The sequence below is a fragment of the Xenopus laevis genome, chromosome 2S, assembly GCF_017654675.1.
Source record: "Xenopus laevis strain J_2021 chromosome 2S, Xenopus_laevis_v10.1, whole genome shotgun sequence".
Taxonomy (NCBI): domain Eukaryota; kingdom Metazoa; phylum Chordata; class Amphibia; order Anura; family Pipidae; genus Xenopus; species Xenopus laevis.
The window spans coordinates 79,750,608-79,765,648 of NC_054374.1; the positions used below are offsets into that span (position 1 = coordinate 79,750,608).

The following is a 15,041-nucleotide window of genomic DNA, read 5'->3' on the forward strand; positions in this document are numbered from 1 at the left end:
GGGTTTCCAGATAGTTCTTTCTATAGTTTGCTTCACCATATCTTAGGTCTAATTAAAAAAAAAATTAAACCTCAAATAATCGCAATAGGATTGTTTTGCCTTCAATATGGATTAATTATATCTTAGTCTGGAACAAGTAGAAGGTACTGTTTTATTTACAGAAAAAATGGAAATAATTTTTTAACATTTTAATTATTTGATTAAAATGGAGTCTATGGGAGGGAGATGGCTTCCTGTAATCCAGAGGTTTTTGGATTCTGGATTAATATATATATATATATATATATAATACACAAAAGCCATGAATATCCTGTAAATTATATCCTTATAAACGGTGAGTAGTGATGTCATCAGTTATAAACGGTGAGTAGTGATGTCATTTCTGTCACATGACTCACTAAAATTTGTGTATTATAATAAATAAAGTACCCCCAGTTGTAAAATATGAGGATATTAGAAGTTACCTCGGAGTTCCATGACCTGTATAAAAACACTCGGCCTTCGGCCTCGTGTTTTTATATGGTCATGAAACTCCTCGGTAACTAATAATATCCTTATATTTTACAAGAGGGGGTACTTTATTCACTATATATATATATATATATATATATATATATATATATATATATATATATATATATATATATATATATATATATACACATTTTCACCAAATTGTCTAAATAAAATGTTATTTTTGCCACATTACAAAATAACTGTACTGTAAGATAATACATTTGATGATGATGGTGTAGTATACTACGACTGGTAGTTTCTTTTACTATTTAAAACATAGTTAATGATATTTGTTAGGCACTAGTGGGTTAATAAATATTAGTTAGTTTCAATGTACTGTTTTGTCGCATATTTTCAAAACATCAGTCCTGTTATGATGAATAAAGGTGACTTTCATCATTTCTTCATTCCTACCTTCACAGCTAGGCAATGCTCTACTCCACTGAAAGTTTGGCTCACACTCCAGAGCTTGGCTGTCACTTAAAGTATATCCGGGGTCACAGCTGAATGTAACTAGAGCACCCACATAGAAGTCATTGCCATGGCGTTGCCCATTAACAGGTATCCCAGGGTCCAAGCAGTGATCAGACTGCAGTTTAACAGCTGTGGAATAATGTGAACAGAACATCTCAGCTAAAAACTGCCTTCCTTAATATTTTGTATACACATACTAATTTAATAGATGCTATTAAATTATCCCTCTTCAAATACAAAAAAATAGGTAGATCAGAAACAATTAGGCACAAATCAGAAGAAATAAACATTCAGTAATTTAATGGCAGTGCAAGGCCATAGGCCATATGGGTGGATGGCAGCCTAATAACATTGTGTAATCTCAAAACACATTACTATACCAGTGTTATTGGTCATATTGGGCCCCTAATGTTCAGGGCATCGGGGTAAAAGTACTAGGATTATTTATGTTAGTGCAACATCATAGTATTAAGACTACTAAAAATACAGCACTACCACATCCTGAAAGACTCAAATAAGCAGGTTTTTGGAGTGCCGTTCGTGCCAAATACAAAAATATCCATAGTAAACAGAATAAATGTCTCTCATGGTATATAAGTATTTGTCACTCTATACACAGATAAAAAATATACAGAAGACCTAAAAAATGGGGGTCCCATTCTCAGCCTCAAAACTATGGGCCAGTTAGTCTGACATAAGTGGTAGGAATGTTTTTCAAAGGTGTACTAAGAGATAAAATACTTGACCTTTGTTGATCATAATACTATGAGTTTGAGCCACCATGGTTTTATACCTAACCAATCTTGCCAAACAAATGTTATTGCCTTTTATGAGGAGATGAACAGGAATCCCGACTCTGCAATGGCAATGGATGTAATCTACTTGGACATTGCTAAAGCTTTTAATACAGTACCACACAGAAGGTTAATGGTTAAATTAAGGAATATTGGCTTGGAACATAGTATTGGTACTTGGATAGAGAACTGGCTGAAGGATAGATTACAAAAAGTGATGGTAATTGGAACATTTTCTAATTGGACCAGTGTTGTCAGTGGCGTACCACAGGGGTCTGTACTAGGTCCTTTGCTTTTCAGCTTGTTTATTAATAATCTGGAAGTGGCCATTGAAAGTACTGTTTCTATTTTTGGTGATGATAATAAAGTGTACAGAACAATAAGGTCCATGCAGGATGCTGCCACTTTGCAGAGTGATTTGACTAGATTAGAAAATTGGGCAGCAAACTGGAAAATGAGGTTCAGTTTTGATAAATGCAAAGTTATGCACTTTGGCAGAAATAATATAAATGCAAGGTATACACTTAGGGGCCGATTCACTAAGCTCGAGTGAAGGATTCGAATGAAAAAAATTCGAATTTCGAAGTATTTTTTTGGTACTTCGACCATCGAATTGGTTAAATTCGTTCGAATATGAACGAAATTGAACGAATCGAACGAAAAATCGTTCGACTATTCGACCATTCGATAGTCGAAGTACTTTCCCTTTAAAAAAAACTTCGACCCCCTACTTCGGCAGGTAAAACCTACCGAAGTCAATGTTAGCCTATGGGTAAGGTCCCCATAGGTTTGCTAACCTTTTTTTGATCGAAGGATTTTCCTTCGATCGTTGGATTAAAATCCTTCGAATCGTTCGATTCGAAGGATTTAATCATTAATCGTTCGATCGATCGAACGAACGTTTAGCGCTAAATCCTTCGACTTCGATATTCGAAGTCGAAGGATTTCAATTCGAGGGTCGAATTTCGAAGTATTTTTTACTTCGAAATTCGACCCTTAGTGAATCTGCCCCTTAATGGCAATGTGTTGGGAGTTTCCTTAATTGAGGAGGATCTATATAACAAGTTGTCTTATTCTTGGCAGTGTCATTCTGTGGCTACTAAAGCAAATAAGGTACTCTTTTGTATTAACAAGGGATGAAAACATAATTTTGTCCCTTTATAGTTCCCTGGTAAGGCCTCATCTGGAGTATGCAGTTCAATTTTGGGCTCCAGACCTTAAGAAGGATATAAATGAGCTGGAGAGAATACAGTGACGTGCAACTAAACTGGTGAGGGTGGAAGATTTAAGTTATGAGAATAGATTGTCAAGGTTGGGGTGATTTCTATGGAGAAAGGACACTTGGGACATGATTACTCTTTATAAGTACATTAGAGGGCATTATCTAGTTTTCTATAAAATGGATCATCTGACCAGAGGCCACCCCTTTAGACTAGAGGAAATATTTTTTTTATTTGCAGCAGTGATTCTTTAAGAGGGGCTTGGATGATATCCAACTCAGGGTCTTGACAGAAGGACATGGCTAAGTCAACATCAACTAGCAAGGGTGAGTAAAGACCTGGCATTGCTAGGACAGGAAAAGTCAGCATAGTAAGTGTAACTGAGTAATAGGTGCACAAGCTAGTGAGGGTGTGTAGTATGGGCTGGTGAGAGCACAGGAGGCTTCTGGCCAGAATCCTTGAATAAAAGGACTAACCAGGGAAGAGTGGAGGGGTATAACCCAGAAGGTATTGGGACACTTTTGAGAGTGGGATACCGGACCACTGGAGATGGGTGTGTGTGCTATACATGTGTGAGATACCGGACCACTGGAGATCGGAATAAAGTCCCAAGGGAATGGAAACCAGAAAAAGAGAGATTAATTGCTTAGCTGAAATACTGGCCTGTGAACAGGATATTGAATTGCATGACTGAAACAGACTGTGTGTGCTGACTGATTGTTTTACTGTATGCCTCTGGTGTGCTAAGAATTAATAAAAATGATTGTTGCAAAGCAGGAGTCCACATATTTGTCGCTACCCAGGGGGTGGAGCTCCAGCTAGGTAATGGAAGGGTTAACAGCTGAGGTACTGTTACTTTAAAGGAATTGTTCAGTGTAAAAAATGTTTCTTATATAGTTATTTTAGTTCTAAAAATCACTTCAAAGCTTCCAAGATAAATCACCCTAAATATAAAAGACGGGGTTCACTGAACAGTTTGATGACCAATGTGCATAAGTTTACCTAAGTATGCAGCCTCTATGGCTCCTGAAAGGAAGACACCCCATTTGAGCTATCATTGCGGTCGTTCCAGCTACTGCAGAATCAGCAAATTTACTGAATTTTATGTGGGCTACAGATACTCTAAGCCCTAAAAGCCATATATTTTTGGAAACAAAATAATCCCCCAAATCCAAAATGGGTAATCATGTTTTTCTACTACAATGTATCAAACCACAAAACCTTCTTAAATTGGCCATTTGTATGGAATTTCTAAAAATCACCTCAAATCTTCCATTTTTTTGCAGCATCCTTTGCCCATATTTCATTAGGTACCAAGATAAATCACCTTAAATTTGAAGGCCAGGAGTCCACTGAATAGTTTGATGCCCAATGTGTATAGGTTTACCCAAGTATGTGACATGTAGAGGCCAGGGCCGCTCCTGACATGAGGCAAGGTGAAAGTGTCTGTTTACAAGGGGCATCAAATAGCCACCTCTTGTAAATTTAAGTGCCGAATTTCTGGGTTTTAACCTGGGCCCCCTTTGACCAATCCGATGCTGATGTTTTAAGTGGAAGCGAGAGAAGAGAGGCTACAGTGGGGCTACTGCCTAAAGCATCAGCAGCTCCAGGATCGCCCCTGACTGCCCCAAAATGTACCTTGTGCATATCTAAAAAAAAAATTCTGTGTATATGGTCACTCATTCCCTGTACTAGGGATAATTTTGAATGCAGAATGTATTTGGTACAAATGGCACCCCATAATAAGAGTACAGAGAAGATGTACAGAGAAAAGAGGGTTTAACTTACACGCAGACACACAACCTTTCCCACTGAAGAAAATGTCAACATCTTGAGGTGTGTTGATGTGTGCGTTTTGGGGTTTTTTTTGGATAAAAGGTTCAATAGTATTGCTTTTTCTATACAAGTTATGATTGCCTTTGACCTTAAATGCTTGATTGAAATTGTTTTCCTAACTGTAATGCTATCTTTGTAACCATGAGGCAAGCAAAATAGTAGAATCTATACATAAACAGAACAGAAGTTAGAAAACTGCAGGTATTAAATTATAAAGTACATATAGCGATCATAATAAGGAAATAATGCAATGAAATAAAAAATTGTTCTGAAATATGTTAATGCTCACTAAAAACAAATCCTAGAGATAGAAGCAGTAGAGAATTCTGGGTAGAAATCTTTTGACAACTTTAATTCAAAGCAAAACTGAAAAAAAGTAATATAAATTAAGAAGGTATAAAAATTAGTTTTCTTATTTAATAATGATGTCCAGAAGTCATTACTTCAGTTGTTATGGTAAAAAAAATCAATAAAGATGATCAGACTGCAGAGTGTGGAATGGCTTTTAATAGATTTAAATTCTCCTTAAGCCTTTGCAGCAGTGCAGCTAACACAGGGAGGCCAATTCTTTTCTTTATAAGGGGAGCCCTTCCCTGTTGAGCGCACAGTTACACAAATTAATAGTCCCTGCATGACTAGACTTACGATCCATTCCCTGCAGTAGGTGGGATAATGAAGATTTATCAAATTTGCTTGTTTTAGGAGTAAAAATCAAACCACAACAATAAAATCAATACGACAAGCGAGATGTTGGATTGGAGAGTTTATATCTACACAGTATGCAACTGACTCCCTCCTTTCCAGTTATAAGAAGAAGCTTTAGCTTACTTTCATAGCGTATCTGGAAACCAATGTCTGAATGACTTTTATCTGTAGTGAAGAGAAGGTACAAGAAGTTGCTGGTGCTTATAAGGAACTGAGGCACCTGGGTTCCATCATAAACCCCAATCAGCGGTGAAGAGTATGACCGCCCATCTCGCACTTCCAGTGTGTCATAATTTACTTCTGTCTTAAACCTGCAAAGGTTGAAGACATACACAATCTATAAACAAAGGTTAATTATTATACTACATCTGCTGTGTCTTTTTAAGCAAATAAATTGTTGACCTAAAACATAACTTCTAAATCTCAAATCTATTTTATTTTTTTGAAAATCATAACAACATACTATATGTCTATCAATCTAAAAGATTCATTTGTGTTACCAATTGATCAACCGTTCCTCTTATGTATATACTGCACATGCATTTGGGAAGTGGAATGAGGAAGGACCCAAAGGCAGATCTGGGAGCAGCTGTAGTCCTATTTCATATTAAATCCTCTTTATTTCTCTGATTTGCACTTTCTTCGATAAAGTTGTAGCTCCTCTTGGAAATACCTGCTGACTGAGGACTGATGCTGTGGTAAATATATTTTAATCTAAGTAAGTTACAAATCAAAAATTTAGGGCTCATTTATAACAGGCACCAATTACAATTTTTTCCCCCTCTCAATTCACATTCGCCCCATTGGTGTTAAACCAATATAAAAGGCAATGTGTATTGTATGTTGATGGGTACCCATTACACAGCAAAGGTAATTTACATTAGCAAGCACAATTTGCATCTTGTGCTTTTTGCTACAGTGACTTACCTCTAAACAGGCCCCTTCTGATAACTTTAAGAGCCAAATTTCCAGTTTTCAAACCAGAGAGAGCAGAAAATGTGACTTTTCTCTGCATTAGCAGGAAAGCTTCCTCAGGGTGATAGATGGGTCAGGATGACCCCTGCCTCTAAAACTACTTCATTCAAGTTACTTGTGTTAAAATGCACTCTTCGCACTTCCTTAAAAGTCAGTGTAGGAGCATACCAATTCTCCCCAAAAGATAGTTTTAGCCTATAATACATACAGTAGTTCTGATCAACAAGACTAAACGAACAAGGCCTTAAAATTACTGAGACTATTCATAATAAGAAGTGAGTACTTTGCACAAATGGAGGGAGCAAATTGTTAATTTTAGCAGAATCTTCTCTTGGCTTACGGCAAGTATCCAAGACATACTGTCTGGATCAAAACCAGGATCCTATGAGACAAAGCAAGCTCAATTACATATATATGAAAAGCTGGTTAAAGCCAAAGTGACCTTTGTGTTACTTAAACTATATTACCCAAAATATATTTTGCTAAAGCGGTACCCCCTATGGTTTGACCTGGCTGAAAAAAAGCAGAAGTGCGTCACTGAAGCACAATAACAACTGCAAACCTCTGCCAGTGCAAGAGTGAGCACATTTCATTCTAAAAAAAAAAAAAATCACCAGAAAAAATGTAAATATGAAAATTTTATATACCTGCACTTAGAATTTTGCAGATGCTTTTTAGCACTTCAAAATACAACAGATTCATATGTTCCACATGTCTTATTAGCCTTAAAGTATTTGAAAATTGGATAATCTGGAAGGATTTGGAGCCACCGTTTTTAGTAGCGGTGCCAAACTGCCACCAATGCCTGCTATACAATCACCTGAAAGCATTTGTGCAAACCATTGTCAGGCAACTTCTAAATTGAGATATTTAAATTGCGAGCAACCATATTGTCAAGAGTGCCAGCAGTCTTAAACAATATAATCTTTCAATGTGATAATGTAACACTATAAATTATATGAAAACAATTAAATGGCATATTAATTAAGGTTGCTAATTATGTGATAATGGTATCATGTGAACAGATTAATACAATATCATTATGTGTGATGGTTACATCTGCAAACAGTGATTTATACTTTCATAGTACTACAGGCAGTCACATGTCAACACCGAACATGCCAAAAATTAATACCACTGGAAGGGGTTGGTACCTGTCAAATGTGATCTTTATAGGATATCCAGGCTGAGCTTCCAGGACCCATACACAATTTAGAGAATCTTTGTAGAATCCTGGCCATCCTGGAGAAAGAATCATTCCACTTGGGGCAGTTAGGTGTCCTCCACATGGAGCTGTTACGATATAGGAAAAGAAAAATCCCTTGGTTATTGGAAACTATGTCCATCATAATTTGCAGCTTCATTGCCCCCACTCAGCTAAATAAACCAAAATATATGCAAATATGTAAAGCTACCCTGCAACCTTGTTTGGTTAAGCTTTTTAGAACAGTAAAGCTGTATATAAATATAGGACACTTAAATCTCACTAAATATCTTCCGTTAAATAACAATTATAAACAACATTTTAAACGAAAAGGAAGCTTTTAGTCATTTGATATGTATATAGCTTATAACAGAACAGTGCTCAGATGTGAGCACTATAAAACAAAACACTTCAAAGCACTAGGCTTCTGTTGTTAACCTGTATAAAATGTTTGCCCATCGCTGAGAGTGCCAAATCTTTGTAAATTCTAGGCTATGTGCCTGTGCGCCTGGGGGATTGATATCATTAGTCAGCATTGCAGACTTTCTTATCTCTCGTTGACGCACTAACCTTGCTATTTTATTAGGTTGTTTTTTTTTGCAGTGATGCCAGTTATTGGGATAGAAAGTGCAATCCTTGAATTTGTTGATTTCTCCCTCTAGGCACACACCTCTGTGCATGATAAACACAGCTCTGCCCCCCTGCAGACAGCATGTAATGTGCTGAGCATACCGATTCTTCTGCATGGAGATTCTTAAGCAGCTTTTATTTCTGTCCGTCTATCTTTATGACTACTTTATGGATTTCCAAACCTGGGTTGTGCATGTTAATGAATATAATTGCTTATAGCCCTGAGTCAGGTGCATCTAAAGCTGACATGTCAAAACCAAACTAGGGTTTCTCATTTATCTCAAATGGGAACACCATAATCTGTAAAAAAACAAGGGATCTCCACAAAATCCAGATATTGGATCTTCACCTGGAACCCTATTATCCAGCAAGCTGTGATGACGAGAAGGCAATCTCCCATTGTAACCAAAAAGTCAATTTAAGCAAATATTTCTAATTGTTAAAAATGATTTCTTTTTTCTCTGTGATAATTAAACAGTATATTGTACTTGATCCTCACTAAACTGTATTTTAGCAGACTGGTCCAGATTATGGAAGGGTGCTTTATATCAGTGTCGGACTGGCCCGGCGGGACACCGGGAAAAAACCCGGTGGGCCCCGACCCTCGTGGGCCCCCGCCGGGCCAGACCCTATCTACCAGTATAAAAATGTTGAGAAAAGTTTACGGCGATGCGCATCGCATCGCCGTTTGCGCATGCGCACCGAGAAGCGCCGCTCGCGCATGCGCATGGCGGCATTCGAGCGGCGCATACGCACAGTTTGGCGCGTCGCAGTAGGGGGGCGGGGGGCCCTGGACCAGCAGTCCCGGTGGGCCCCGGGCCCCCCAGTCCGACCCTGCTTTATATGGAAAATTCCAGGTCCCAAACATTTCAGATAATACATCCTAAATCTGTGTTATCACATGTCAAGTATAAGGAGAACATCCCCCCACATCCCCATACTATAATTTGTAGCTTTATTTTATTTTTTTAAATACTTATTGATGGGTAAATGACAAGGAAGGTTGCATTAGTCAGTATTTTTCTTTACAGAAAAAAAGAAAAGCTTATGTACAGAACTGGCCACCAGATAAGGCTGCAAAGTAGACAGAGTGATGAGTCTATATAGATTCTCATTTATCCAGGTTATGATATATGTTATGTTTTGGGTGGATGAGAATGAGTAGAGTATAACAGTGCTTTATTAGCAGAGTCATGCAGGTATTACACAACAGTAACTTTCACTTTTAAGCTACCAGAAAGTATGCACAGATAAGTCTGAGCACAGTGACATCTACAGGCCATTTGTATAAACACCACATATTCCCCCTATAGTAGGAAAGCATTTGGACAACTATAACAGCAACAATAAAACAGTATGCATTTTAAAACAATATTATACATTCTTCACATCACAAAGTCCTTGGTCCATGCAGATAGTTTTCTGATTCTCTCAGTACGCCTTATAGGTTCACTTTCTTCAGGCCTATTGCAATTGACATCAGGAGTAGGAAAATGTCCTTCATCAAATGGAGCTTCTCCAAAGTCATATCTAATAGGAGCAAGATGACTTGCATTTCATATGCGTCCATCAGACAGTTGATATGTGTATGGTCCGCACTGGCGTCTCACTTCAAGTGGTGTAGTTAATTTAGATTGTCCTTGTTTCAGTATTCCTGGTTTCCAGGCTGAAAGTGTTCTTCTCTTGCACCACGTTTTCTGACAATATAAGCCTTGCTGACGTTTCACAATGTCAGCAGTAGATGATTTTGTAGGCACAGTATTTTGTGGAAGTTTGATGTCTGCAACATGTAACTTAGTGCCCGTCTACCATGTAATAATTCAGCAGGAGATGATTGGGTTGTTGCATGGCACATTGCTCTGTAGTTATGTAGGAACTCTCTTGCAAATACCTTCCAAGATTTCCCAGTAAGATTTGCTGTCTGTAGTGCTTCTTTCAGACTTCTGTTGAATTGCTTGATTTCTCCATTTGCTTGTGGGTACACTGAAGATTTCTTTTGCACAATATTCCTCAATATTCCACAATATTTCTCTCTCTCAGAAAGGATTCAAACTCATATGAGACAAACTGTGGTCCGTTGTCTGATATTAACTCCTTTGGATTACCTTCTCTGCTGAAGACTGTAGACAGAAATGTTATTTCTATAGCTGATGTTATATGAGAAACAAATGCAATTTCAGGCCATTTACTGTAATAGTCTATCAAGGTTATAGCAAATCTGCAGTCTATAGAAGCATCTGTAAAAGCACCAACAATATCAATAGCAAGTTTTTCCCATGCTGAATCAGAGAATGGTACTGGTTTTACATCTGGTCTAAACTTAACTTTGTGTACAAATTTATTTGCACAACCCAGTGAAATGTTGCTTGTGGTGAAATTTTAGACACTGGCTGTGTGGCAGGCACTGGTGCTGTAGTAATGAGACCATCAACTAATTGTAGGTTTAATGCAGCAAAGAGATCCCTTCCAAGTATAGCAGTACCCTTATTCACAATGTAAAAGTCATATTTTGCAGTATTTAATTCAAATTGTACAGTCACTGGCAAGCAACCTAGCACAGGGATTTGATAAGTAACTGACCAGTTTCAGGGCAGGTGGATCTTTTGCAAAGTATTTCAAGAAAATATCCTTTTGTAGTATAGAAACAGCTGAACCTGTATCAAGCATCAGGTTAATGGAGTGTCCTTTGTCAGCAGACGCAGTACTGACACTGACAGTGCATATAAACTGGAATAAATGTACATTTGTAGTAGTGACTTCATAAACAGAACTACGGCAGATCTTAGCAAAATGTCCTACTTTTGTGCAGTTGTGGCACCCTAAAGCTTTTGCAGGACATATAACAAAGCTGCTACAAGTTGTTGTATGGATTCTCCCACGCGGAATTTATATCTTTCAGCAACCACATTTACTCTTGGCATGAAAAAGTTCTTGATAGCAGTAAGAGCAGTTTCAGAAGTATCATCAGGTAATGGTAATGTATAAAATATACGCTGTCCCTCTGCTCACAGGTAGTGAATAAGTAAAGCATGCTTTCTAGCAGCAGAAATCTCCCCTTGGTCAGCAGCAATAATGTAGTTTTCAAAAATACGGATCCAAGCAGTAAAAGGTATAATAGGCTCACCAGGGTTTGGGAGAAAAGGTGCAGGCTGCTGCAGAGGTAGAAGAGCCATCCTTGTCGCTATTTGTTGTGTTTTGGGTAGCCGAGGATGAGTAGAGTATAACAGTGCTTTATTAGCAGAGTCATGCGGGTATAACACAACAGTAACTTTCACTTTTAAGCTACCAGGAAGTATGCACAGATAAGTCTGAGTACAGTGACCTCTACAGGCCATTTGTATAAACACCACAATATACAGTATCTAGTAGAATTAAGTCAAAGGCCATTTTTTCTTGAAAACATTTCATCACTCATCTGAGTGGCTTCCTCAGTTCAACTGAAGTGGTAGGAAATTCCCATTGCATTTTAAACCATTGCAAGTAGTAAAGTGACGAGAGAGTGATGGTAGTGACAGAGTGTAACTATATGCCTATAGTTATTAATAAAGAAAAATACCTGGACGTTCCATACTCTTATCATTCTTCAACCACAACCCACCTTAACCCACACAGTTTACATTTAATTAAAGCCCAAACCTGCCCAGTACATAGGTCTCACAAATTTAGAATTGGTCAGCTTCAAACAGACTGAAAGCCCATTAGCTTGCAAAGGCCAGAAATAAATGGGGCCTGGTGGGAGTTATGCATGCAATGTGTAATGCATGTGTTACCAAAGTAGTCCAATATAAATGCATGCATAAACATCTATTATGAACTTTTGCATCAGTGATTAAACAGGGGTTTCATTTAACATCCAATTGCTGTCCCTGTGAGAAAATAACCCAAAGTGAAAGGGGAACTCCGACTTCCAAACCAAAATTTCATAAAGAGGCCCACATAACACAGAAACCCCTAATATACCCATCAGAGTTACCTGTTTTTCAAAAAGTATGATTAAATGCCATTTCTACACTAAAATCCAGTTGTTCAACAATTCTTCTCTTTCTGCATCATTTGAAATCCTGGCAGGGAAGGAGGGACTAAAACACTGATGTTACAAACAACTTCTCCACAGCTTACATTGCACTATTGAAATCACATGTGCAGGTAATTGTGGGGTTTGGAGGATGCAGGCAAAGGACAGATTGCTGCTGAACTGAACGCATTTTAGGACATCCTCCGGCGAAATACCTGTCCTGCATGCGATGTCCTACGGCTTAGGAATGCCGCATCGGGTGCTTTTACCATCACTCATCCTCCAAAATTGCAGTTATACCTCCATCCTCTACCCTCCCTTCTCAGCCGTCAGCCATATGAACTCCGCCCTCAGTCCTCTTCCCTCCGCCTTCTGCCCTCTCCCCTCCGCCCTCAGTCCTCCTCCCTCCGCCTTTTGCCCTCTTCCCTCCCTGCTCAGCCCTCTACCCTCAGCCTTCCGCTTTACCTCTTCATCCCTCCGCACTTTGCTAGTATTATGATAGAGATGTTTTAAACACATTTCCGCTTTCTCGGACTGAAAATGCTCGCTCACAACTGTAGGAGCTTAGAGAGAAGACTGACGGACAAGTTCTGAGGGGGGAGAGCGGAGTGCGATGTACGGAGAGATGAACAGGTAAAGCGGAAGGCTGAGTGCTGAGGAAAGAGGGTAGAGGGCTGAGCAAGGAGGGCGGAATGCTGAGGGCGGAGGGAAGAGGGTGGAGGACTGAGGGAGGAAGACAGAGGGCTGAGGGCGGAGTTTGTATGGTTGACGGCTGAGAAGGGAGGGTAGAGGACGGAGGTATGACTGCAGATTTGGAGGGTGAGTGATGGTAAAAGCACGTAAGCCGTAGGACATCGCATGGAGGATGTCCTAAAATGTGTTCCGTACTGCTGATACAAAGTAACAGTAGTCAGCTAGCTCAGCAAAGTAGTCAGAGAGATCAGCAGGAGAGCAGGGGCTAGGCTTAGGGAACTGTCAGAAACTATTAAAAATCATGAAAAGTCTACATATTTTTTAATTACGTATATAACAAAGTTGCTTGAAATTATGTCTACTTTTCAAAAAGCTCAAGTTATGATTGTGTAGAGTTCCCCTTGAAGTGCTTTAATGAAGGCTTGGTCCATTGCATCTGCAATATGTAAACGGGGTCAAAAGTCACTGTATTTGAAAAGCCAAAGATAGCTCGACAGGTCTCAGCAATAGAAAGGTCACGTACTGTCAGTCTTCATTGGTGTGTGATAAGTACCAATTATTACAGGGTCATAATTGCAGAGCAGTTTAATGTGTCAGTGATAATAAGGAAATAAAATGCTGAGCATATAGTTAGATCCTTAACATTTCTGCAGAATTCAGATATCAACATCTTAGAAATGTCCAGTAAATAATGCGCATGCTGAATAATTGCAGGTTTACAAGATAAATATGTCTCACCTATTTATCAAGTTATAAACATAGAAACAAAACAAGTTTTTTAACCGTTTTATAACCAGCTGTGGCTCCTCACTTAACAGGTATTCAGATTGCCAGCATGTAGGCTAGGAACCTTGTAGATACTGGAATCTGTTACAATTTTGAAGGAGTGTGGCAATTAAGGATTAAATACTGTAGTGTACTCTATTTACTCTGTACAGTTGGAACCTTCTAGGGGGTTCTGGACTTGTTATCATGGTTTATGTAGTAACCACTGCTTGTGTGGACATTTTGGTGAAGGGCATGTATACCATTTGTCTTTATTATCGTAACCTTTTCATGAGATCACACACATTGTTTTATGGCATATTACCTGTTTGCAATCCAGCAGACCTGACCTCCCTTTGCTTAAAGTAAACCTTTAAAATAAGTGAATGTGCAACTGATAAGAGTGCTATTCTAATCACTTTTGTAATTTAAATTCATCAGTAAGAGAATACACGTAGCGTATATGAATGAATTTTGTTACAACAGAGCCATCTGCTGGTCAATTACCGCAATTATCACAGCAATTAGAGTCAGAATAAAGGGTCCTCTTACCCCTACATTATGATTCAATACCCTATTCCTGCTCTCTACGTCCTGTAAAGCTACGAGCAAGCATGGAGAGGGTCAGTCCTATCTGCCATGTTATAATAAATGTAGGGTTAACTTCCCCTATGTTCTGGAAATGCCCTACAGGTTGGAAATCTCCTGGTGTGGCCAGCTGAGTTGGGCCTAATTTAGATATGGGAGGGGGAGTGATTATTTTTCCCCTGTGAAGTGTGGTCTGTCAGTTCCAGATTTGACCAGGAGATGTAACTGCTGTGCAACTTTTTATAAAGCAGATGCACCAAGTGGTCTGCCTCATTTGCCTTCCACCACAGGAGGAGGTGGATGCTGTTGGGTGCATGGAATCTAGGCCCAAGGGATGGTGATGTCATTGACCCCAAGCAATGTGTGGAGCTCAAATTGGAGGAGAGGTTTGTAGCCTAGAGGCAGCAAATCAAGAAAAGGACTTGCCTAGTGACCTGATTCCTTTGAAAGGGACTGTGGGGTTCTCGTGCTTCGGATAAGCTTTGGAGCTCTAGCCATAAGAAAGAGGCTTTGTGTGCGTGGCTTTGGATCCCTGTACCCTCTGTGCAAGTCCACGTGCATGTTTAGCTTGAGGAAGGGTATTGGAAAGCTCCAGCTTGTGGTCCCCTGTGTGAGGACAGATGTCC

At 39.0% G+C, this 15,041-nt stretch overlaps 1 protein-coding gene across 2 annotated transcripts in view; it reads right to left on the minus strand.

Annotated features, from left to right (window-relative positions):
* The window catches only part of LOC108709590 (CUB and sushi domain-containing protein 2), a 599,445-nt gene that overhangs the window by 132,224 nt on the left and 452,180 nt on the right, over positions 1–15,041 (minus strand). For both annotated transcript variants that reach the window (XM_018249580.2, XM_041584029.1), the window contains 3 exons: positions 7,675–7,813; positions 5,669–5,856; positions 931–1,119 (listed from right to left, as the gene is read on the minus strand). In XM_018249580.2, coding sequence (XP_018105069.2) covers positions 931–1,119; positions 5,669–5,856; positions 7,675–7,813 — 516 coding nt within the window. The remainder of the gene's footprint in view (positions 1–930; positions 1,120–5,668; positions 5,857–7,674; positions 7,814–15,041) is intronic.